This window comes from Haliotis rubra, unplaced genomic scaffold, assembly GCF_003918875.1.
Source record: "Haliotis rubra isolate DU_JTF1 unplaced genomic scaffold, ASM391887v1 Scf288, whole genome shotgun sequence".
Classification (NCBI taxonomy): Eukaryota; Metazoa; Mollusca; class Gastropoda; order Lepetellida; family Haliotidae; genus Haliotis; species Haliotis rubra.
The window spans coordinates 411474-438206 of record NW_025766955.1 but is presented as its reverse complement, the minus strand read 5'-3'; the positions used below and the strand labels follow the sequence as shown (position 1 = coordinate 438206).

The 26733-nt window shown below is 42.5% G+C and overlaps 1 protein-coding gene across 5 annotated transcripts in view; it reads left to right on the top strand.

Annotated features, from left to right (window-relative positions):
• LOC124281677 (band 4.1-like protein 5) overlaps positions 1-26733 on the top strand; it is an 84704-nt gene that overhangs the window by 32060 nt on the left and 25911 nt on the right. For 3 of the 5 annotated variants that reach the window (XR_006899958.1, XM_046717625.1, XM_046717624.1), the window contains exons 2-15: positions 2844-2948; positions 3921-3963; positions 6559-6627; positions 12639-12717; positions 14010-14107; positions 17525-17645; positions 18635-18722; positions 18950-19038; positions 19178-19247; positions 19810-19979; positions 20430-20878; positions 21402-21596; positions 23216-23291; positions 25785-25853. Coding sequence is in view for 4 of the 5 variants with exons in the window: in XM_046717625.1 (XP_046573581.1) it covers positions 2844-2948; positions 3921-3963; positions 6559-6627; positions 12639-12717; positions 14010-14107; positions 17525-17645; positions 18635-18722; positions 18950-19038; positions 19178-19247; positions 19810-19979; positions 20430-20878; positions 21402-21596; positions 23216-23291; positions 25785-25853 (1721 nt within the window). In the remaining variant the exon portion in view is untranslated. The remainder of the gene's footprint in view (positions 1-2843; positions 2949-3920; positions 3964-6558; positions 6628-12638; positions 12718-14009; positions 14108-17524; positions 17646-18634; positions 18723-18949; positions 19039-19177; positions 19248-19809; positions 19980-20429; positions 20879-21401; positions 21597-23215; positions 23292-25784; positions 25854-26733) is intronic. The other 2 variants (XM_046717626.1, XM_046717627.1) reach the window with 2 other exon arrangements.

Genomic DNA, 26733 nt, shown 5'->3' with positions numbered 1-26733 from the left:
ACAGACGAGGGTGTACACTACAACACACTGTATTGTGAGGTTTACTTTCTCCTGAATGTCCTATCGACATACAGCCCTACAGACGAGAGTGTACACTACAACACACTGTATTGTGAGGTTTACTTTCTCCTGAATGTCCTATCAACATACAGCCCTACAGACGAGGGTGTACACTACAACACACTGTATTGTGAGGTTTACTTTCTCCTGAATGTCCTATCAACATACAGCCCTACAGACGAGGGTGTACACTACAACACACTGTATTGTGAGGTTTACTTTCTCCTGAATGTCCTATCGACATACAGCCCTACAGACAAGGGTGTACACTACAACACACTGTATTGTGAGGTTTACTTTCTCCTGAATGTCCTATCAACATACAGTCCTACAGACGAGGGTGTACACTACAACACACTGTATTGTGAGGTTTACTTTCTGGTGAATGTCATATCAACATACAGCCCTACAGATGAGGGTGTACACTACAACACACTGTATTGTGAGGTTTACTTTCTCCTGAATGTCCTATCAACATACAGCCCTACAGACAAGGGTGTACACTACAACACACTGTATTGTGAGGTTTACTTTCTCCTGAATGTCCTATCAACATACAGCCCTACAGACGAGGGTGTACACTACAACACACTGTATTGTGAGGTTTACTTTCTCCTGAATGTCCTATTCGACATACAGCCCTACTGATGAGGGTGTACACTAGAACACATTCTATTTGTGAGGTTTACTTTCTCCTGAGTGTAAATTGATCTGGCATCTGTCTTCCCTAGTTTATCGTCTTGTTATTGACACTTCCCCCACCATGTTACACTGTGTGTTTCTCCAAGGGCAAGAGCTAATTGGAGGTGGAGAGATAAGGGGTTAAATATTTGATTGCAATTAAGGCCATGTTGTCTGAAGCTGATTGTTGGGGGTAGGGACGACTTGTAGAAGTTGGGGTTTGGGGTTTGCACATGATGAGTCCATGTAGCATTGTGTGGTATGTGCAGTCGGCTGCAGCAGTGTGCAGTTGCTGTAAGGACCGGGACGCCTCGATGTGACAAACACACCTTGCACTGACTGTAGAACGTCCTAACATTGTTACTGATGAGGGGATTCTTCAAGAAATATTGGAAGATATTTAATTATTGATTAAAACTTGGACTTGTTTACACTTTAAACATGTTAAATGTATCTACACTATTTAGACATTCTGCTACAGAGGATTTTTTCTTGAAGATGCAATTGAAGATATTTAGTTATTGGATTAAAACTTGGACTTGTTCATACTCTAAATGTATCTACACTATTTAGACATTCTGCTACAGAGGATTTTTTCTTGAAGATGCAATTGAAGATATTTAGTTATTGGATTAAAACTTGGACTTGTTCACACTCTAACTGTATGTACACTACAACACAGGATGTATTCAGGCTGCAATCATGTGGTATGATGAGTGGACTGTCCGACTGCCCTGGCTCGGTATCAAGACAGAGGTTAATGTTGATTATAGCCTCAAGTGGTGCTCATTAACCGGATTATAGAAGGACCAGTATCTCAATCGTGTGGTCGTGTCGCTATACATCACAGTTGGCAGTGTACATTTGTTTCAAAATTGTGTTGTATGTCCAGCCATTGTGGCTATATTTCATCATGATATATATCTGTATATCTCCATGGGGATGTGGCTGTGTATCACATAGATGAGGCTATGTATCATGATATCATGGTCATATGTCAAGCATTAACAGTCCTGCTATGTTGTTTCCGTGTTTATAACACCCACAGTAGAGATGCAGATCTGTTGTTCCTGCAGTGAAGGATTGCTTACTCAGCTATTGTGTGCCACACTGATAACTGGGATGGATTAGATAAGTGTCATCATGCGTACCAGTATCAGTTACCATGGCAACAGTTCTAACTACAGCTGCTTGTGTGTGAAATGAAGTTTGAATGCTTCATATTTATTAAATGAATAACTGTCCGATTTTATTAATATGTGAACTAAATGATATTTATGTTATTGAAAGGCCCATTCAAACCAAATCATCTGTAAATAATATGATGTCTGTTAAAATGCAAAACCAAATATACGAGGATCAATATGAACCATTAATTGTTTAACGTTGAATTTTCTGCATTCTCATTTCTTGTCTTAATAATGTCAGTAAATGTAAACATTTCTATGTGTTGGACTGTATTTTTATCTATACAGCATTAACTGTTGCTAACAGCTGAAAATCATGATAAATGATGACTAGTTTTGGGAACTGGTTGAAATCTCACAATTGATGATTGGTTCATAAACAAAGAGCAATCATTGGCATCATTTTTCAGATTTTCCTGTTATTGCAGATAAGTATGAAGTTATCTGTTGTTTTTATTTATTTAGAAAATGCATTTGCAAATTTCACATCAAATGTGAAATGATGCAACTTACGACTTAAAAGTGAACTCTAATATATCATGAACATAAACTTCCTGGAGTCTTCAAGAAATATTTAGTCATGACTTTTCAGTAAGTGAGGTGTGAGTTCTCTGGGAATTTAGTTCATTTTCATACCCTGACAACGTCTAAAATATGTTCCATCATCAAGTGTTTCAAATACTAAAACAGTAGTTCCAAAATCGTTCAAGTTCAATTAAGAGAAAATGTGACTGATTGCTTGGTCGTTTGGTCACTGAGTCCAGTCTTTGATCATTTTAATTAATCGGAACACAACTAGTGTTGACACAGCACATATTTGGTCGGATCAGTTGGCGTCAGATGGAATAATTACTGTCATGTTCCCCGCACACAACAAGCGAGTACTTGAAGTAACGATCGATGTTTGTATTACAGAAAAAGGCCAACGGTGGTGAGCTGATGGAGCAGATCTTCTACTACCTGGACATAATAGAGAAGGACTACTTCGGGCTACAATACACAGACGTCCACAACGTCAATGTGAGTCTACCTGGCTGACTGAGTGTCTGTTGTTGTTTAACGCTGCATGTCGCAATACCCTGGCTGTATAACAGCGGTCTAGATAATCAAGTTTGGACCAGATAATCCAGTGATGAACACCAATTTATGTAATTATGTAATTGTGGTGTGAAGATATGAGTCAACCGTGCTGTGAGCCTGACCAACCAAGTTGTACTCTGACAGCATCGTTTGCAGAAAATCCAGTGCTAACCAACATCCCTCCTTAAGGTTGTTCATGCTGTCAACCACTGGTCTGTCTCAGCTGTACTTGATTAAAGGCTTATGTTACACTGTCACAACTGTTGACACCCGTGAAGATGCGGGTTAGATTTGGTTTTCAGCAACCCATGCTTGTCGCCCCGTGTAGATCCGGATTAGAACTGGTCTTCAGCAACCCATGCTTGTCGCCCCGTGAAGATCTGGGTTAGAATTGATCTTCAGCAACCCATGCTTGTCTCCCCATGAAGATGCGGGTTAGAATTGATCTTCAGTAACCCATGCTTGTCGTAAGAGGCGACTAACGGGTTGGTTGACACATGTCATTGTATCCCAACTGCACAAATAGTTCATGATGTCGATAACCAGATTGTCTGGTCCAGACATGAACATTTACAGACTGCTGCCATGTAGCAGGAATATTGGTGAGTGTGGCAACAAACACAGCTGTTGACAAACCAGTGTTGTTTGTGATAGCACCTGTATGTTGTTTATGCTATCAGCCACCAGTTTCCTTGTCCTGTCACAGCCAGGCTGGGATATAGCTGATGGCTGGCAACTTGCTGCTGTAACTGGGACAGTAACAGTGGGGTAGCCCTATTGGTCAGGTGTTCTTGTCGGGCTGAATGCTATGGTTTAATTCCAGAAGTAAAGCCGTGTGTGCCCTGCTGTAATATACCTGTAATATACCTGTAACATGTCCCGTGTTGTATTGTCCATGTATGGTTGTTGCAGCACTGGCTGGATCCCACCAAACAGATCCGCAAGCAAGTCAAGAGTAAGTATGTCTTCACCTTGCTCAAACAAACATGGCCGTTGTCTGGGGGAACCGAAACAGAATATAATCACCGTCATTGATATCAAATTCAAAATTATGATATTTTGCTGTTTTTGAAGTTCACTGTAGCAGTGTTTTGGGGGGTTTTAAATTTACGTTCTCAGTACTTTTAAACAAAATAACAATTTTGTCATTAACTTCAGGCTTAGATGTTAACCGGTATGGCAATCGCATGTGAAATCTCGTGGGTGAAATCCTGCGAGTGGGATGTGTTTCCGATCGTCAAGTGAGTGATGTTAGAGGTTCAGTTCACAAGCACCAGCAAGATGAGGAGGTATTTGTTTGGCAATTGGCAAAACAAACTTGGCTGGACTGCTGAAATTGACATTGTAAATTGACAGTGAGATTAGACAAATACGGATCAAGTTGGGTCATAATATAACTCCCCAAGCTTCTCCCATACCATGTTTCCCCATCTTCATCTGGTGGTGTTTTGCTGGTTACTGGATGGGCACCACATGATCAAGATATCACCTTCCACTGTACTGTAGCAGTCTACCTGTAGCAGAGCACCTCTAGCAGTCTACCTGCAGCGGTCTACCTGCGGCAGTGTACCTGTAGCAGTCTACCTGTAGCAGTCTACCTGTGGAAGTCTACCTGTAGCAGTCTACCTGTAGCGGTCTACCTGCGGCAGTGTACCTGTAGCGGTCTACCTGCGGCAGTGTACCTGTAGCAGTCTACCTGTGGAAGTCTACCTGTGGAAGTCTACCTGTAGCAGTCTACCTGTGGCAGAGCACCTCTAGCGGTCTACCTGCAGCAGTCTACCTGTAGCAGTCTACCTGTAACAGTCTACCTGTAGCAGTCTACCTGCGGCATTCTGTCTGTGGAAGAGCACCTCTAGCAGTCTACCTGCAGCGGTCTACCTGCGGCAGTGTACCTGTAGCAGTCTACCTGTGGAAGTCTACCTGTAGCAGTCTACCTGTGGCAGAGCACCTCTAGCGGTCTACCTGTGACAGTCTACCTGTAGCAGTGTACCTGTGGCAGTGTACCTGTGGCAGTCTACCTGTGACAGTCTACCTGCAGCTGGTATCTTCTTCACATGCTTTGTTCTATAATTCTGTAATATCTTCATAGAGAATTATATGGTTGTGGGAACCTTTTGGGAAGAAATTCATACAATTTTACACTACTGCATAGAAGTTAGGGCCTGCACAGCAGGTGAACGATTTCAATATGAAAGAAATGGGTGTTCCTTAGCATTTGTTTAGTATACATTATCCCAGAGGGTATGGTTAATCATTGGAAAACTAGAGAATTAAGCAACCTCCTTGTGTAATCTTTAGTTTATTCGACCAAATCACATGAAATGTATATTTGCAAGGCATGTCTTACTGAGGTCTACTTCCTTATCTTATTTGGAATGTGGTTTGTCGGAATTCACCTTGTTTGTCACAGGAAAACATGTTGCTTTATAATATGTATACTATCTCCTTGTTGACGCTATGAACCTCAACAATTCACCACAGAAGTAGACAGAGATTCACCATGTTAACAAAGCTAGTCTGGGGTGGATGCAGGGTCTAGACAGTGGGGTCCCACTTCCCCACTTTAGGTGTAAAACAAGCCTACCCACTTATTGTAGCACAATTTACAGATAATAACTTAGAACTGTATTTTTCTGTAATAGCAGTGTGTAGTATAGATCGTCAAATAACGTGACAACAGTATAGGTAGCAGGGCTCGATTTAGTGCTTTGTTACTTGCACTGGTGCAACCCAATATGATAAAGTGCAGCCTAGTTATTAGTCTAACTTGCACCTGGTGCAAGTCAATTTTTGAGTGGGTAAACTTCTGAATAAAACATCAAAATAATTCAATAGCACATTTCTTTCATTCCATATTGCAATAAAATCAGTGCAACTGGAATTTGGCTGGTGCAACTATGTTTTTATCTTAGGTTGCACCTGGTGCAAGTAGGCTAACATCTCTTAAATCGAGCCTTGGGGGGTAGGAACCTATACCAAAACATCGCTTTTACAGACCAAAAAGGATGTCACCAATAAATTGTCACCTATCACCTGAAAAATGCCTATCAACATATATTACAGCCAGCCTATTGACTGGGGCTATTTCCTGACATATATTACAGCCAGCCTATTGACTGGGGCTATTTCCTAACACAGAACGTTGTGACCTTGAGCTGCTGCAGTAAAGGTCAGATTACCTCTGGCTTATGTCAGTGGTAAAGATGTTCGAAACAACACAACTGTCTGATAATATCACCTACCACCTTGTTACCATGTTGACAAAATATGTTTATATGTTTTAGTAAGATACTTGATTTCATGCAAAATTTGACTTATATCATCTGAAATATCGTTCCTACAAATAATTTTTTTTTTTTTTTTAGCACAAAAATGTATTTGGTGTTTTTACTTTGCAGTAAATAATTAAATAAATTTCACTGCACAGATATTTCTGTTTCTGTTTTGATGTGTCTGGGCCTTTTGCTCTCATGCTTGTCTTGCAGGTACAGTGTCAGCATGCTCTTCTGTTACCTCTCCTTTGATTGGTTGATTCTGATTATTTACACAGATCCCTATTGGCTGGATACTGATGTCGATGCCAACGAGCCTGACCAATCAGACACTTATTCAGAGTCATGTGTGTAACGACACAGCTTGCTGTTTGGTCATTTTGTGGTGTTTTCTTCTCTAATATCTTTCTATTTCTGACAAATCTTCTTTTTTTCTGTCTTATCTAGCTGTCACAGCTTTCCGTGTGGTATGGCTTTTTCACTTCACTCGTCAATGATCATTCATCACCTAATATTGGCTCCATAGCAATATGTGAATAGGAAAAAACAGGCATCAAACAGTCCGTCCATCCGTAGTGATATGTTAGCAGCAAGGATTAAAGCTATCTGCCCAATTACATCAATCACTTACCCTTGAGTAATTTATTACCATTTTGCCAATTTCTCGTGTCATTGTGAAAAGTAGACTTTTCCAATTGAAGAAGTTAAACACGTTTGACAGATAAGGCTTGTGTACAATGTTTAGTGGAGATTACTTTTGATTGATTGGTTTCGTATTATATGTAAGGTGTTATAAATGCTGTGCTGCAATATCATTAACTTGGTATTTGAAAAATATGCAAATGAACTTTTACCAAATATGGACCTGATGTCTCAATGAGACCTTGGCTTCCTGTTGTGTTAGTGATAGCTGTGTACAGCACGCTGCAACATCTGAGGGGATCTGAATATTATGATCAATGGGGCAGTTTTCTCAAACATGTGTTCATAAACTATTTCTAAAGGTAAATCGTTGAATAACAATATATGTGTTAATGATTGATTAATTTAGAAATGGTATAAGCTGATGTCATAACCATATTGTCATTATCATAAATGTCATATGTTGGAAATAAAATGTGTGTTTTGTGCTTGCACTAGCAAGTTATATTTTCGTGATATTAACAGAACAAAGAGAACACTAGGTCAAATATGATGACAACATTTGTATTCTTCCCACCAAATGGTCACACAATACTCTCAGCTGGGGTGGGGTAGAGGAGTAGGTTCCGACTCTCAGCTTGGGTGGGATAGGGAGTACGTTCAGACTCTCAGCTGGGGTGGGGTAGGGAGTACGTTCAGACTATCATCTGGGGTGGGGTAGAGGAGTAGGTTCAGACACTCAGCTAGGGTGGGATAGGGAGTACGTTCAGACTATCATCTGGGGTGGGGTAGAGGAGTAGGTTCAGACACTCAGCTGGGGTGGTGTAGAGGAGTAGGTTCAGACTCTCAGCTAGGGTGGGATAGGGAGTACGTTCAGACTATCATCTGGGGTGGGGTAGAGGAGTAGGTTCCGACACTCAGCTGGGGTGGTGTAGAGGAGTAGGTTCAGACACTCAGCTGGGGTGGTGTAGAGGAGTAGGTTCCGACTCTCAGCTGGGGTGGTGTAGAGGAGTAGGTTCAGACTCTCAGCTAGGGTGGGATAGGGAGTACGTTCAGACTATCATCTGGGGTGGGGTAGAGGAGTAGGTTCAGACACTCAGCTAGGGTGGGATAGGGAGTACGTTCAGACACTCAGCTGGGGTGGGGTAGAGGAGTAGGTTCCGACACTCAGCTGGGGTGGTGTAGAGGAGTAGGTTCAGACACTCAGCTGGGGTGGTGTAGAGGAGTAGGTTCCGACACTCAGCTGGGGTGGTGTAGAGGAGTAGGTTCAGACTCTCAGCTAGGGTGGGATAGGGAGTACGTTCAGACTATCATCTGGGGTGGGGTAGAGGAGTAGGTTCCGACACTCAGCTGGGGTGGTGTAGAGGAGTAGGTTCAGACACTCAGCTAGGGTGGGATAGGGAGAACGTTCAGACTATCATCATCTGGGGTGGGGTAGATGAGTAGGTTCAGACTCTCAGCTGGGGTGGTGTAGAGGAGTAGGTTCAGACTATCAGCTGGGGTGGTGTAGAGGAGTAGGTTCCGACACTCAGCTAGGGTGGGGTAGGGGAGTAGGTTCAGACACTCAGCTAGGGTGGGATTGGGAGAACGTTCAGACTATCATCTGGGGTGGGGTAGATGAGTAGGTTCAGACTCTCAGCTGGGGTGGTGTAGAGGAGTAGGTTCAGACTATCAGCTGGGGTGGTGTAGAGGAGTAGGTTCCGACACTCAGCTGGGGTGGGGTAGGGGAGTAGGTTCAGACTATCAGCTGGGGTGGGGTAAGATCATATCATGCAGTATCACATCTCAATCATCAGATCATGCAGTATCACATCTCAATCATCAGATTACCCGTGAAGGTCCAGGTTAGAATTGATCTTCAGCAACCCATGCTTGTTGTAAGAGGCGACTAACAAGATCGGGTGGTCAGGCTCGCTGACTTGGTTGACACATGTCAATGGTTACCAGTTGCGTAGATCCTTGATCATGCTGTTGATCACCGGATTGTCTGGTCCAGACTCGATTATTTCCAGACCGCCACCATATAGCTGGAATATTGCTGAGTGCGGCTTAAACTAAACTCACTCACTCACTCACTCATTCTCAGTACTGTAGGGAAGGTTCATTCAGAGAACAGGTGTCCGCTCCTGTCTTGTAAGATGTAGGAAGATGTCCACTGTTCAGACTCGTTGTCTTGTAAGATGTAGGAAGATGCCCACTGTTGTAAGATGTAGGAAGATGCCCGCTGTTGTAAGATGTAGGAAGATGCCCACTGTTGTAAGATGTAGGAAGATGCCCGCTGTTGTAAGATGTAGGAAGATGCCCACTGTTGTAAGATGTAGGAAGATGCCCCCTGTTGTAAGATGTAGGAAGATGCCCACTGTTGATGCCCACAGACAAGTGACATGGCTGGAGTATCACCTGTATTTTGCCACTGAAATCTTCCATCTGATGAACATAGGGGCTACAGTTCAACATCATTCTGTGCAAGCTTCCTCAGTATTCGAAACATATCTGCCCAATGTTTGCTTCAGGCATTATGCTTCAAAGAACATTTTAGCATCAAAAGGTAGAAATCTTTCGGGGATAATTTCTAACATGCAATGAATACTGCTGCTGTGCTTCTGTCATCTGTGTGTTCAGTGTCACAATTAGTTGTATTACATGCGTTATGCGTCAACACGGAACATCTGTGTCACATCGGCTTTCTCCACAATCCTAGAGGATGAATGCATCCAGCTCATGTCCCTAAATATCTGGCAAGTCTGAGTTCCTCAGCTTTCAAATTAAGCTCTGTTCTGGAATCAGCTGGGTTGTATCGTTATTTTGTCATGGAGATTTCTTGGGCTTAATGTTGGTCTCTGACAGCTTAAGATGAATGTGAGTTCTTCTCCTTGCTTGATTGTTCTGGCCGTTGATTTGCAGGAGGATCTCTTGGTTAAATCTTCCGATAGTCCTGACTACTCTTCCACAAGGCCGGGTGAGCTGTAGTATAGGTCATTTCCTGTGTAGGACAGGGGCAACGAGGATCTCTTGGTTAAATCTTCCGATAGTCCTGACTACTCTTCCACAAGGCAGGGTGAGCTGTAGTATAGGTCATTTCCTGTGTAGGACAGGGGCAGTGTGTTAGCCCAGGGGTTTAAGTGTTTGCTAGTCATGCCATGGCCTGGGTTGAATTCCCCACATAGATACAGTGTGTAAAGCCCATTTCTAGAGTTACCATTTAAGTTGCTGAGTTATTGGTGGACGTTGTGTAGGATTCCTGTAGAACAGGATCGGGTTAGTGGCGTGGTTAAAGTGTTGTTGATCTGAGTTCAAATCCCCACATGAGTACAATATGCCATTTCCACTTTGACATTAGTGACGTTAAGCAAGAGTTTTCAGTTCAGTTTTCGGTGTTCAATTATTGAGTTCTGGGAAATCTTGGTCCTCAAGGTGTATTACTTTTGTAATTTTGTTTTTTGTTTTTTACTTTGGTTTAAAAAAATGTTGGGCCTTTGATTTGTTATGTTAGACAAGGCTACAAGGGACCTTTTGGATTTATCAATAATTTTGAATACTATATGTGCGGCATCACAGCCTGCCAACAGTCTGCCCAGGTCAACTCCCTGGAAGTGATTTTGATGTTTTCCAGCTGTGTTTGTTGTATCTACTCTAGCTCTACCTTGCAGTGTCAGAGGTAAGCCTCTAGCTCTACCTTGCAATGTAGGATGTAAGCCTTCCAGCTCTATCTTGCTGTCTATATCATTTGTCGGGTGAAGTTGGCAACTCAGATTTCATATCACAAAATATGTCTTCCTTTCCATGCTGCAGTCAGCCTCAGGTTAAACTTGCTGGCATGTCGTCTAGATTGATGTTTACTGGATTGTCTGGTCCAGTGGCGACAGCAGAAATACTGCTGAGTATGTCATTAAACAACAGTCCACATGCTGTAAAGATAATACTCGGGACAACTTGTCTTGCAGTGTTTACAGGACCAATTCCTGCGTCCTATACTCATAAAAATTGACAATGGACGCAACGAAATTTATAAGCGCATCCACAAGAACGTAGAAAAAGTCCAAATGCTTTTTGTATAAATTCCAATCAAGTAACAATAAGTTATCACTGAGTTTGCTTCTAGCTGGGTTATGGTATTATTTGCCATGTAATTACTGTAACACAATACAATAACAGTATTAATAATAATATTTAAGTGTCTGCAACCCCCCATTTTGTAGTCCAGGACCCCTGAAAATTAAGTATATGAGTCCCAGGGACCCTCAAATACAGGACTCTAGGTAAATCCCTGAGATTGTATTTTGCAAGGGCAAATCACTCAATGATGTGATGACAATCTATATATGGTACTTGCACTAGATATGGTTTATTGTAACATATAATGGGAAACAAATAAACACTTGTGTGATACTTGCACAGCTGACTAGATTTGGGTGGATACTGTTTGTGTAAATGATTCTTTTCATGAACCATGATAAAGGAGGTGTTCACATTGCCAGTCACAAGTCTGTCAGACTCAGCTGTTGACAGGCTCTCAGCAGGTCCTGATAGGTTCATGGTTTGCTGACTTTGGTCTTCCATGAAAGTTTCAAATAAGAAAACGTGTTCTGACCTTTCAAAACTAGTGAGTTAATATGAAAATGGTTTAATCAATACAGACTCTTGAAGCCTTCGACAAAACAACCAGGTACATATATAGAGGTCACAATGGGTTTCCTTACTTTTCTTCTCTAGAGGGAACCCTTTGAGAGGAAGAGTGTGAGCATGCATGGTAATGTTGGAGCTCACCAGGTCACACACACGATTCTGCTTACTAACATTCAAAGTCTGGTCACCTGAAATAATTCTCACCTTGCTCTAAATAAGCAGTGCATTGATTAACATGCCTAGGTTGACGTGACAGTTGCCATGGAAACAGCTACACACACAAAAACTTTGATCACATGAAAACGTCTTTAGCCGTAGGTTATGCACATTTTGCTAGAATGATTTACCTGTTTGTTGTATTTTTGTGACTTGTTTATTAGATTTCTTTCCCTTTTGTTTTAACCTGTTATATTTTTAATTTTACATATTGGTACAATTAAAAATTGCTGTGGCCTTAGAGTTCGGTTTTGTTTTGAACATTTTCAAGTTCTTTGTCTATTCCAGGGTTGATGTGATGATATTGTGTTACCCAGTGAAACTTGATCAATAAGTCAATGAGTCTTTAACCTTCCTGAACGTAATGTTTGTAATTTTCTCCTTTCTACTCGTTTTGTTCTTGATCCAAACCCCTAGGGAATTAACAGGGCCAAATAAGGTTAATAATTGCATGTCCCTTCCCCCTTATTAACGTTTATGGTAATTCATGACAGAATTATTGAATAATAAAGTATTTTTTGTTGTTGGTTGCCAGTTTAGCATGTTTGTGCATAGATCTTCAGTGCAAGTCAAGACACCAGTACTAGAGTAGAGAACATTCACCCATCACAATCAACTCACCATTTTTAACTTCTCTTGACATTTATATTTTACATATTTTATTATATCTGTAATATGATAATGGAAATTTGAATTGTTCATCTTTATTAAGCATGTCAAGCTGTAATTATTTCTTTGTTATTATTTCAATTTAATTTGACAATTATTTTCAGTCTTTATCATAGTCCGTCTGTATTTCAAAGATTATCATGGGAGCTTTGATGGTTGCTAGAAAAAGAATCTCTGGACTCATCATTGGATATTTTGTTTGCAGTTGGCCCTCCTTATACATTCCGATTTCGAGTCAAGTTTTATTCATCTGAGCCAAATAACCTCCGGGAAGAATTAACAAGGTAAGTTGTTTGTATTGGGAGTTTTATTCAGCTGTTAAGGGTATTACGGGAGTATTGTAGAGGTATTAGAGGGTTTATCAAAGAGTGAGAGTGTTAATGTCCTACAGCGTCCGTCCTGGCACAACCCAGGTCTCACTTCATGGATCACAGCTAATGGTCCCAGTATGTTGTGTTCCAGTAGCTTCTCTACTAGGTTCCTCTACAGGACAATAACTGTTATATTTGAGAAGTTTAACACCAGTGATCAGATTAGTTACTGGCTTCATTCAGGCCTGGGAAATAACAGGTATCAAGCAGCTATGAAAACGTATGACCGATTTAGCTGCCATGTTTACTAGAGTGTGCTAACTGAAGTTTCATGTTGTGACAATTGAATCACAAAATGTACTGATACTTATTTAATTAAACTGCTTTTGTGTGAACTTCCATGATTGCTGTGGAAAATTGGTTCCTACCAACCTCATGTTTTTGTGCTTGTTTTCTTTTTATATTTCTTTTTTCAAATTGGGTAAGAAAGTCCCGTCAGTTTTTGATTAAAGTCTTGTCCCAATGCGGTTTGTCTGTATTGCCAATAGAAGCAATGTGCTGCATTATCACTGCCAATTGGGAGAATACTCAGGCTCCCCATAGTCTCGGGTTATGGGGATGGTCTGGGAGGGAAGGAGGGAGAATACTCAGGCTCCCCATGGTCTCGGGTTATGGGGATGGTCTGGGAGGGAAGGAGGGAGAATACTCAGGCTCCCCATGGTCTCGGGTTATGGGGATGGTCTGGGAGGGGAGGAGGTGGAATACTCAAGCTCCCCCTGGTGTCGGGTTATGGGGATGGTCCGGGAGGGAAGGGGGTGGAATACTCAAGCTCCCCCTGGTGTCGGGTTATGGGGATGGTCTGGGAGGGAAGGAGGTGGAATACTCAAGCTCCCCCTGGTGTCGGGTTATGGGGATGGTCCGGGAGGGAAGGGGGTGGAATACTCAAGCTCCCCATGGTGTCGGGTTATGGGGATGGTCTGGGAGGGAAGGAGGGAGAATACTCAGGCTCCCCATGGTCTCGGGTTATGGGGATGGTCTGGGAGGGAAGGAGGGAGAATACTCAGGCTCCCCATAGTCTCGGGTTATGGGGATGGTCCGGGAGGGAAGGAGGTGGAATACTCAGGCTCCCCATGGTCTCGGGTTATGGGGATGGTCCGGGAGGGAAGGAGGTGGAATACTCAGGCTCCCCATGGTCTCGGATTATGGGGATGGTCCGGGAGGGAAGGAGGTGGATGATCCAAGTCACAGTTTGCTCTTTATTGCAGATACCAGTTCTTCCTCCAGTTGAAGCAGGACATTTTCCACAACCGTTTGCCTCTGGCTGAAGAAACCCTCATTGAACTCTGTGCTTTAGCATTACAATGTAAGTACACCCAGTTTGAAGTACACTGTATAAGTACACCCACATTGAAGTACACTGTATAAGAACACCCAGATTGAAGTGTACGGTGTTAGTACACCCAGATTGAAGTACACTGTATAAGTACACCCAGATTGAAGTGTACGGTGTTAGTACACCCAGATTGAAGTGTACTGTGTTAGTGCACCCCCATTGAAGTGTACTGTGTTAGTGCACCCCCATTGAAGTGTACTGTGTTAGTACACCCAGATTGAAGTGTACGGTGTTATTACACCCAGATTGAAGTGTACTGCGTTAGTGCACCCCCATTGAAGTGTACTGTGTAAGTACACCCATATTAAAGTGTACTGTGTTAGTACACCCAGATTGAAGTGTATTGTGTTAGTGCACCCAGATTGAAGTGTATTGTGTTAGTGCACCCAGATTGAAGTGTACTGTGTTAGTACACCCATATTGAAGTGTACTGTGTTAGTACACCCGGATTGAAGTGTACTGTGTTAGTACACCCATATTAAAGTACACTGTATAAGTACACCCATATTGAAGTGTACTGTGTTAGTACACCCAGATTGAAGTGTATTGTGTTAGTGCACCCAGATTGAAGTGTACTGTGTTAGTGCACCCAGATTGAAGTGTACTGTGTTAGTACATCCAGATTGAAGTACACTGTATAAGTACACCCAGGTTGTGCAGTGTACACTGTATGAGTACACTCTCGCTGTCCTCATTCAAACCTTGCAAAACAGTAGCATGCAGTGAGTTCTAACAAATCTGAAACATCTGGTACTGCTCTGTTGGGTTGTTACGTGTTTTTGTATGAGCAGTATTGTAACAAGGAGGTAATAAACTGTGCACGATAAATGTCCACATTCTGTGAGGTTCAGCCTCTGGATACAGCTGTTACAAACAGTAACACAGAATCTATGAGGAGTAAATACATTAGTAGGTGATACTGTGACCTCAGGACCCTGCATGGCGCTGGTGCCAGAATAATGGTATCTGGCTGCTCATTCAATGCATCTATCACAGAAGGGAAGGATCACAGAGCTGGGCTGTATAGTTGATGAGCCATCATCGGTGTAACGGGAGCATACAATATGTTCACTAGGTGGGGCAGAGTTTGGTTCCCTATCGTCCCAGGTGGTACAACTCCTGTCACCATGGCACTGCTCTTGTAATCAATACTGTGTCCTCCCAGGTACAAGTTCCAAGAGGCTGTGGTTTGGTGGTAATGGCTACCTTCAACACTCCTCTAATGTTGCAGGACTTGGTCTCAAGGACCTGTCTTACGTTAACACTGCATTTAGATTTTAGCAGAAAATGTCCAGAATTTGTCTTAAAATAGAATATAGCCTTTTGGGTGGTGTGTCTCATTGAAATGGTTATGTCAGATAATCAGAATCACAGGAGGAAGATGGGTGGTACTGTGTAATAATGTAATAATATCATGTGCAATAATGTAAATCCAGTGAGCCCTATAGGTTTGCCTAGTCCAGACTGCGGGATAGAATAACTCCCACTCACTCATTCACTCACTCACTCACTCATTTCGAAGCACAAGCAATGACTTTGTATTAACTTGTACTGTGAATAGAATCAAGTCCAAGTTATGTACTGTTGTGAACAGGTCGCGGTGGAATCCCATGTTTCCAGTTCTACTGACTACATAAAGTCCCACTGTTATTGATCAGATCTGTGTGTCAGCTGTTGTATTGAGCTGTCACCAGAAATTCACTGAGATTCACATTGTCCATTCGGGACAGGGACAGTGGTCATCAATTTGCTGATCATTTTGAAGACCACATGGTCAATCACCAACTTTTAACTCTTATCAAGGAACGACAAAGATCCCAGGGCACCACACCACACAAAGTTTCTTAAAGTTCTAAAACATGTTACCATGGTAACTTCTAATTCCATGCTTCGTCATAATCAGCACAAAGGGAGATAATTCTCCACATTGACCTGTGACCATGGCCAACTGTATGTGTTTACTTTACTGCTGAATGGACTTGATCAAAGACAGAACAGATATTGCTGTGGATTGTTGTGGAGTCTTTTGTGAGATTGGTGTTATCTAGAGTGTGAGGAAAGGAAGCCTGTGAGTTGGGGGATATCAGCTTTACAACACTGTAGTAAGTGTCTCCAACACTGAGAAGGGCTGTTTGGGAAGTTGATGAATTGCTGTGTTGAGGTAGTTCTCTGCGTGCGGACAATGAACAATGCAGGTATAAGGAAATAGATCTACAGGAAAACTTGCCATGCAGGAAACACTTGTCAGAGGAAAATACTCCTGTGAATTGGGTTGTGTTTGATCTGTATTGTTACAACTGCATATCACAGGTGATACAAGGCATTAACCAGGTGCATATTACAGGTGATACAAGGCAATAGTCAGGTGCTAATACTCGTGTGATACAAGGCAATAGTCAGGTGCAAATACTCGTGTGATGCAAGGCATTAGCAAACGGTGCATGTTACAGGTGATACAATGCAATAGTCAGGTGCAATACTCAGGTGATACAAGGCATTAGCCAGGTGCAAATACTCAGGTGATACAAGGCTTTAACCAGGTGCAAATACTCAGGTGATACAAGGCATTAGCCAGGTGCAAATACTCAGGTGATGCAAAGCATTAGCCAGGTGCAAATACTCAGGTGATACAAGGCTTTAGTCAAGTGCAAATACTCAGTTGATACAAGGCTTTAGCCAGGTGCAAATACTCAGGTGATGCAAGGCATTAGCCAGGTGCAAATACTCAGGTGATGCAAAGCATAAGTCAGGTGCAAATACTCAGGTGATGCAAAGCATTAGCCAGGTGCAAATACTCAGGTGATACAAGGCTTTAGTCAGGTGCAAATACTCAGATGATCCAAGGCATTAGCCAGGTGCAAATACTCAGGTGATGCAAAGCATAAGTCAGGTGCAAATGCTCAGGTGATGCAAGGCTTTAGCCAGGTGCAAATACTCAGGTGATGCAAGGCTTAAGTCAGGTGCAAATACTCAGGTGGTACAAGGCTGAAGTCAGGTGCAAATACTCAGGTAATACAAGGCGTAAGTCAGGTGCAAATACTCAGGTGATGCAAGGCATTAGCCAGGTGCATGTTACAGGTGATACAATGCAGTAGTCAGGTGCAATACTCAGGTGATACAAGGCTTTAGTCAGGTGGAAATATTTCAGGTGATGCCAGGCTTTAGCCAGGTGCAAATACTTGTGTGATACAAAACTTTAGTCAGGTGATGTTTTATACTGCTTTACACTTAGGACCTTGAATCTAAAGCCGCACTCCTAATTCTAGCACATGGTAGGATACAATGCATGTCATGCACCCAAAATACTCCAGGTAGAGTGTTAAGACTTGACAGGCATTCCATAATTGAGCCTGAGGAAATTACCTACATTGTTGTATGTTGTTTCAGCTGAGCTGGGAGACTATGACCCCGAGGTCCACACTCCAGGGTACATCTCCGAGTTCCGGTTCATCCCCAACCAGTCCGAGGACATGGAACTAGCCATCCATGAACAGTTCAAGAAGTGTGGGTGAGTACATGCAGTGTCTGCATCTGTCCTTAACGTGGGATGCTGGCAATGCAGGGATAACAGGCTTACTGCAAACACAGTAACATCCTGTGCCGTGACAGTTTACCTGTAAGATGCTGTGCTGTTTCATATCACCTGAAAGATCCTCTCTCTGTTGACCTGTAAGATCCTCTCTGTTGACCTGTAAGATCCCCTCTCTGTTGACCTGTAAGATCCCCTCTCTGTTGACCTGTAAGATCCTCTCCTCCCTCTGTTGACTCTCTCTGTTGACCTGTAAGATCCTCTCTGTAAGATGTTGACCTGTAAGATCCTCTCTGTTGACCTGTAAGATCCTCTCTGTTGACCTGTAAGATCCCCTCTCTGTTGACCTGTAAGATCCCCTCTCTGTTGACCTGTAAGATCCCCTCTCTGTTGACCTGTAAGATCCCCTCTCTGTTGACCTGTAAGATCCTCTCTGTTGACCTGTAAGATCCCCTCTCTGTTGACCTCTAAGATCCTCTCTGTTGACCTCTAAGATCCTCTCTGTTGACCTGGAAGATCCTCTCTCTGTTGACCTGTAAGATAAGATCCTCTCCCTGTTGACCTGTAAGATACACTACCTGTTGACCTGTAAGATCCTCTCCCTGTTGACCTGTAAGATCCTCTCTGTTGACCTGTAAGATCCACTCTCTGTTGACCTGTAAGATCCTCTCTGTTGACCTCTAAGATCCCCTCTCTCTGTTGACCTCTAAGATCCCCTCTCTGTTGACCTGTAAGATCCTCGGTCTGTTGACCTGTAAGATCCACTCTCTGTTGACCTGTAAGATCCTCTCTCTGCTGACATGTAAGATCCTCTGTCTGTTGACCTGTAAGATCCTTGGTCTGTTGACCTGTAAGTTCCTCTCTCTGCTGACCTGTAAGATGCTCTCTGTTGACCTGTAAGATCCTCTGTCTGTTGTCCTGTAAGATCCTCGACCTGTTGACCTGTAAGATCCTGTGTTGTGTTGCAGTGGGATGACGCCGGCCCTGGCAGAGCTGGCGTACCTGAACAAGGCCAAGTGGCTGGAGATGTACGGAGTGGACATGCACATGGTCATGGTGGGTGTTCCCCATCTTCATTCTCAACCCGAGGCAGCTGATTGCATGTGACAATGCTGACACATTGTTTCACAGACTTGATTTACCTCCTGACAGGACATTATACAGTCAAATATCACATGGAACATCCATGATTTCACTTCAGAGTTTCTTATTTAGAGGACATTTAGTTACATATGTCCCCGAGGAAGTATAGAAGTGTAGCATTGTTTGCTTGTGTTCTTCAGGGTCGAGACGGCAACGAGTACAGCCTGGGCCTCACACCCACCGGAGTCCTAGTGTTTGAGGGCAAGCAGAAGATTGGTCTCTTCTTCTGGTAAGAAGCAAGTGTTAAGGATAGAAAAAATGAATGACTTAGAGTCGTCTCACTGTTTAGCTACTATATGCCAGAAATAATGTGGGGTTTTTTTGTAGCATGCAGACACATTTACAAAATCTAATGTCTTATCCTTCAGGCCAAAGATGACGAAGCTGGACTTCAAGGGAAAGAAACTCACACTTGTGGCTGTTGAAGACGATGAAACCGTGAGTAGGGCTTCATGTCAATATCAATACTAGGTCGAGAACGGATTCTATGTCCTGCTGAAACTGTAGTCAAAGTGTAGAGACAGGCAGAGTCCCTCTTAGCCCTCTTTATTGGTGAGACTGTACCTAGGAAGGCCAGGGTAAGATGGATATGACAGCCTTGTTAGTGACGAGACTGTACCTAGGAAGACCAGGGTAAGATGGATATGACGGCCTTGTTAGTGACGAGACTGTACCTAGGAAGGCCAGTGTAAGATGGATATGACGGCCTTGTTAGTGACAAGACTGTACCTAGGAAGGCCAGGGTAAGATGGATATGACGGCCTTGTTAGTGACGAGACTGTACCTAGGGAGGCCGGGGTAAGATGGATATGACAGCCTTGTTAGTGACGAGACTGTACCTAGGAAGGCCAGTGTAAGATAAATATGATGTCCTCTTTAGTGACAAGACTGTACCTGGGACATTGTTAACTCAACTCACTCATCTCACCTAGGTAGGCCAGGGTAAGATGGATGTTACACCCATGTTGTACGACTGTATGATGAGCATGGACTATTACAGGGTGCAAGTCAGGACCATGTGTTCGTGTTCCGACTGGCCAGCGACAAGGCGTGCAAGCACCTGTGGAAGTGTGCAGTAGAACACCACGCCTTCTTCCGACTGAAAGGCCCTGTCAAGGAGGGCAATGCCAGACAGAACTTCTTCCGGCTCGGGTCCAGGTTCAGATACAGGTAACACTTGCTGAGAAGAAGTCAGGGAGATGTTTGATTTAGATGAGGCTAGCTTGCTCTGTCATGCAACTTTCATTGACTCCTACACAGCTTGTAGCAAGAGATGTATTGTCCCTCTCAGAAATTGATATTCCTCTGCACCAGGATACACAGTGTCTAATTAAGATCATGTGAACCAATCAGATCTCAACGTTCACAAGGTAGGTGATGGCTGATTAAATAAAGGAGGACGTGTTATTGGAAGAAGAGAGCAATGTGGCAAGTTGGAGTGGGGATGAGGAACTGTATGATAATACTCACAAAGCCATCAGTGGAGTTTCCCATCGGTAATTGTCGGGATGGTTGTATTAGATATGTTTTGTTGTATTTGTCAATAAGGGTTAAATCTGAATCCCTATTGGTGGGTGTTTGGCCGGACATCAATGTTTCATGGACACTGTTTCCTTTCAGTGGTCGAACAGAATACCAGACAGCCACCGTGAGTCGAGCTCGCCGCAGCGTTAGATTCGAACGGAAGCCTAGTCACCGCTACTCTCGCCGGGCAACTTTCGAGCGAGCAGAACGAGAAGAGAAGATGAAACTGGCTCAAGAGAGAGCAGACAGAAAGAAGGTGGCCCAACAGAGTCGGGAAGCTATCCGAGCAGAGAAGAAAGAAACAACAATAGACGAACCCAGAGTAACAACTGTGGTTGTGGCTCCAGGAGCTGCTGCTGCTGCTGCTGCACCAACTGTGACTGTTGATGTCGCCGACGGCCCGACCAACACCTCAGCTCTCGATAGATTAGACACCTTAATCAAAGGAACGGCGGCAGACACTTCAATGAACTCTCTCAACAGGAAACCCAAATCTCCACGACCATCAACCAGTTCTACAGCTGCCAATGATGTTTCCATACGAGGTTTGTTCAATTCATGAATAGCAACACTGGAAATGTTGTCAGGCTAGGACTAAGCTTAGCGTTAGTTTGATGTATAGAATGTGATATGTAGACAAGCCTGACCTTCCCCATTCTTGAATCTAACCATCATTTACCTAAATCCTGAATTCTGGCCAAAATCATAATATTTAAGTCTTTCTTTTTTCAACTGAAGTCTCTTCATCATCAGCTGTCCATACTAAGTTGTACAAGGAATGGAATCCAGCTGCCTAGAACCATAACCTTCACATTTGTTCCCTCTGTGTGTCAGTGTTGACGACCTCAACAATTCTGACAGCTCTCACACTAGTAGTAAGGTCTAAGGGACAGACTTGTATCAGTATAGATTGCCGTACTAATCTGCAGACATTTAGGTCTTGCTTTTGTTGAGATATGCCAAGATTTACCACATGTAAGAATTCTGATATCTGAAGCATTTCCTGTGAGTTCTAGCCAGGTGCATCTGAACAAACCTTGGTACAGAGCTGATGTTAATCTGTTACAGAGGCATCAGAGTTTGCGATGGCGCGGATGAAGGTGTTGGACGACACAGCGCCGGTGGTGCTCAAACCCAAGCCAGATGTAAACACATTCCAGAACAACCAGGTCAAGTTTGCATCAACCAGCACGGCCACCATTCCTCCCGACCAGATGAAGTGCAACATCTTCAAGGCGAGGCATGAAGAAGACTTGAAGAAAGGTGAGGCAAGACTGTGTCAGGAAACATCAGTTTCTGACTGACTGTCAGATAGGAGGACTGACTTTGACTGACTTTGGTCTCATTGTCAGATAGGAGGACTGACTTTGACTGACTTTGGTCTCATTGTCAGCTTGGAGGACTGATTTTCACTGACTTTGGTCTGATTGTCAGCTTGGAGGACTGACTTTGGTCTCATTGTCAGCTTGGAGGACTGACTTTGGTCTGATTGTCAGCTTGGAGGACCGATTTTCACTGACTTTGGTCTGATTGTCAGCTTGGAAGACTGTCTTTGACTGACTTTGGTCTGATTGTCAGTTTGGAGGACTGGCTTTGACTGACTTTGGTCTGATTGTCAGTTTGGAGGACTGACTTTGGTCTGATTGTCAGTTTGGAGGACTGGCTGTGACTGACTTTGACTGACTTTGGTCTGATTGTCAGTTTGGAGGACTGGCTTTGACTGACTTTGATCTAGTTGTCAGATAGGAGGACTGGCTTTGACTGACTTTGGTCTGATTGTCAGTTAGGAGGACTGGCTTTGACTGACTTTGGTCTGATTGTCAGTTAGGAGGACTGACTTTGGTCTAATTGTCAGTTTGGAGGACTGACTTTGGTCTGATTGTCAGTTTGGAGGACTGACTTTGGTCTGATTGTCAGTTTGGAGGACTGGCTTTGACTGACTTTTGGTCTGATTGTCAGTTTGGAGGACTGACTTTGGTCTGATTGTCAGTTTGGAGGACTGGCTTTGACTGACTTTGGTCTAGTTGTCAGATAGGAGGACTGACTTTGGTCTAGTTGTCAGATAGGAGGACTGGCTTTGACTGACTTTGGTCTGATTGTCAGTTTGGAAGACTGACTTTGACTGACTTTGGTCTAGTTGTCAGATAGGAGGACTGGCTTTGACTGACTTTGATCTAGTTGTCAGACAGGAGGACTGGCTTTGACTGACTTTGGTCTAGTTGTCAGATAGGAGGACTGGCTTTGACTGACTTTGATCTAGTTGTCAGATAGGAGGACTGGCTTTGACTGACTTGGATCTAGTTGTCAGATAGGAGGACTCTCTTTGACTGACTTTGATCTAGTTGTCAGATAGGAGGACTGACTTTGATCTAGGTGTCAGATAGGAGGACTGACTTTGACTGACTTTGATCTAGGTGTCAGATAGGAGGACTGGCTTTGACTGACTTTGGTCTAGTTGTCAGATAGGAGGAGTACCTCATTTCTGATTGTCTTAGGTCTGGTTGTAGAACACTTGAATCACCCTGGTCTTGCTCTGATGTAGGGAGAGGTAAACTTCCAGAAACTGTTATCTCGTCACACATCTCGAATGATGAGCTTGGTCACTGAAGTAACCTGACTGACCACTCATCACAACTTATCTGTCTATACTGTCATGGGTCAGGATTCTTTCAACTAAGGGAAGTCACTCTGCTTTGTGAGCACCTGAGTTATCTGCCCCTACTTATCAGAAACAGACTTACACCAGCACATACCAATGTCTGTTTACAAGTGGCTGTGATTTACTTCCCCAGATAATGAAGTGGTTGCGTTGCCGCCAGGACCAGTGAAGGTTGTATCTATACCAATGTCTGTTTACAAGTGGCTGTGATTTACTTCCCCAGATAATGAAGTGGTTGCGTTGCCGCCAGGACCAGTGAAGGTTGTATCTGAGGCGGAGGACGACGACGATAAGGAGAGGTATGGCTGTATCTCTCGCCTGTGTTCTGTCTCACGTTGTATGTTGTACTGTACAACTTGTATCTGCATGGTAGACATCCTACTGAATGTGTATCTTGTAGATATAACACTGATCTCACTCACCATGTATGATGTGTATTTAACACGTTTGTTCACACCATTAATGTCTCAACACCTTCACACTGTGTTTATCAGCTGCTGAGAATATTGTTAGTTTGGAGAAGTAATCATGTCAGCTGACAGCTTCTTACCATCTTGAAGTCAAGCATTAGTTGCATTGCAGGGACAGTTAAATATCACCTGATCCTATAGCAGATTGACAATATTGATATGAGAGAATAGGGTGTTCTAGGACTTATCACCTGATCCTAGTAGCAGATTGACAATATTGGTTCAATACATGGGCAGAATGTGTGAAGCCCATTTCTGGTGTCCCCTCTAGTTGACTTCAGTTCAGGACTTCTTTTTGTTCAAGAAGAATGTCTTAAGGAAATAAATATGAACTAACCTACTTGAGACACCACCGTCAGAGTACATGAATGAAAGATGTTTAAACAAGCTCCACATTAAACCAACATGCAATATTAAATCTAACATCAGAACAAATAGGCATCCTCCTTGACTTGCTTCTGTAGTGTAGCCAGACAGGTCAGCAGCTTTAGTAGGGCAATAACACTGTGATACTTTCATAGGATCAGTAGGTCAGCAGCTTTAGTAGGGCAATAATACTGTGATACTTTCATAGGATCAGTAGGTCAGGCAGCTTTAGTAGGGCAATAATACTGTAATACTTTCATAGGATCAGGTGGTCAGGCAGCTTCAGTAGGGCAATAATACTGTAATACTTTCATAGGATCAGTAGGTCAGGCAGCTTTAGTAGGGCAATAATACTGTAATACTTTCATAGGATCAGTAGGTCAGGCAGCTTTAGTAGGGCAATAATACTGTAATACTTTCATAGGATCAGGTGGTCAGGCTCACTGACTTGGTTCACATGTGTCATCATATCCCAGTTGCGTAAAACGATGCTAATGCTGTTGACCACTGGATTGTCTGGTCCAGACTTGATTATTGACAGATCGCTGCCATACAGCTTATAACTAAACTCACTCAATCACTCACTTCACTTGTAGAGTCTATATCCTCAGAAAAATTAAAGAACAACCAATTTCTTAGATGACAAATGGCATTTTGACAACAGTCACATTAAAACATTGGGGTTTTTTTATTTATTTTAGTTGTATTGTCAGAGATACAGTTTCTGTGCTGCGATTACAGCATTTGAAGTGTACTGTATTTTATGTTGATTCTTGTGTCAGTAATTATCATTCCGCTTCATGACAGAAAGCTTTACAGGATATCAGCTGTATTACATGTGTTTTGTATTTGTCTGAACTTGTTCGTTTGAATATTTTGCTTCCATAGTGCTTATATATTGCATGTTTATTTGTGTAGTGTTTGTTAAGTTTTCAAAGTATCTATTTATAAGTAACATGTTGACACTCTAAAATATTTGTGTGCATATAGTTTGTCTCCCTAAGTGATATCATTCATTGATGTCTCTTAGGCAGCCTGGTTTTGCAGTCAAAACCTTTTTCATCAATATTTTTGTTGTTGTCTCTTTGGTACTTACATCATTTGTGTCATCAGTAAATGTAAGTTGATTTGTTGTACAGGATTGTCTCCCTTACTTTTACAAAGATCCACTTAAAGTGGACTCAAATTCCAAAATTGCCTTGCTTAGAATCCATGGTTTGTGAACCAACTCACTGACAAATTTTATGTTTTCTGTTTTATGTTTTATGATGTTGTCAATTGTGGTGATGTTTTGTGTGATTATGACATTGTGACTTGTAGTTTGATGATACTGATGTGTTTCTATCAGTGAAAATGTTCCTGTGAGTTTTAATGTAAAATGGGAGAAATCCAGTGTCTCCGATACCTGTGGTAAAACTGTTCAGTTGCAGCTTTTCAAATTGACCGAGACAAGTAGTCATTGTAGTCATGTGACCTGCCTGGTTGTGGGTCATGTGACCTGTAAGACTTCCCCATACTTTACAGGCCACACTTATGTGGCTGGAATATTGCTGACTACATCAAACAACATGCACTCACTCAAACAAAAAGTAATCTGTCAGGTTTCTTTGTCAATTTTTTCAGCAACGAGTTGATTTTGTTTTCTATTTGAAACGCTGTGACGTTGTCTCTACACCAACTGCTCTTCAGTTCTGTTGCTCTGTTTACATTCTCAGAGCTGACACCCTTGAATAACATTTATATTTTCCATACCTCAAACAAATATATTGCTTGGTGTGTTAACATTTAACACCATCATTCTGTCCGACTGTTGACTTTGCTTTTTAGAAGTGTATTTAACTCACATTAATCTCCACTGAGCCGTCGACATTTGGTAGCGAGCCAGTTTTACCACAGGTTACCCATCAACTGCATGTTTCTATGGCAACTGACCCTGCATGATGTACTTGCTTCCAGTGATAAGAACAGTGAGAGTGATGCCGATGAAAATGAGGACGTAAATTCGGAGAGTGAGGAAGAGGAAAGGTAGACCAGATGCCACTGTGATGTTCTAATCTGTAACACAGTACTACAGCATGGGAGTTTTACTAACAAGCATGGTTCTATTAATTAACAAACTTTAGTGACCATGAGTTCTCTCCCTTGACTGAATTATCTCCCTTGACCGAATTATCTCCTTTGACTGAAATATCTTACTGATTGTGTCATGAGATTCAAGATATGGAGTATCTGAATTCACTGTCTATTAAAGCTACTTGTCACAGATGCCCGATAATAGCATTAGGAGAAATGTCTTCGTTAAAAGCTACAAAGTAACAATTCTGGTTGGGAGGGTGTGATAGATACACATGTGTTCTGGACATTGTGTACATATTTTGGTGTCCCAGTCATTCATGACGATTATTTTACATTTCCATAATTCAGTCGTGTGGAGGGAAACTCATGGGAAACTAACCTTCCAGTGTTTTTATGCAGACATTTCTGACATCCTAGTATTTATTCTCTAAGATCCAACTCTCATTTCAGCATAACATCTTTACAATCTGCAGTCATGTATGCTCTCTGTATTTCATGAGTTATTTCGCATATAAACATCTGTATTATAGCCAACAACAGCACATCTTTTCACAATTTCCATCAAAACTTTCACAGTTACACTCTGATCTGTAATCATTTTTATGTCATTTTTCATTCAAATATATATTCTTATAGTAAAGAGATTTTTCCTAATAGACGACAGTCTCCAGGATTGCCATGTTTTGTGTAACTAAGATTAACCAGTTTGTGTCCATTTGGTCTTATGTTGTTCGAAGGGTTTCCCTACAATGTTTAAAGAATCTCACCCCAGGGTTCTTTGATATCAAATGTATCTAAGCATGTCAGTCAAACCTTGCATGTCAACAAG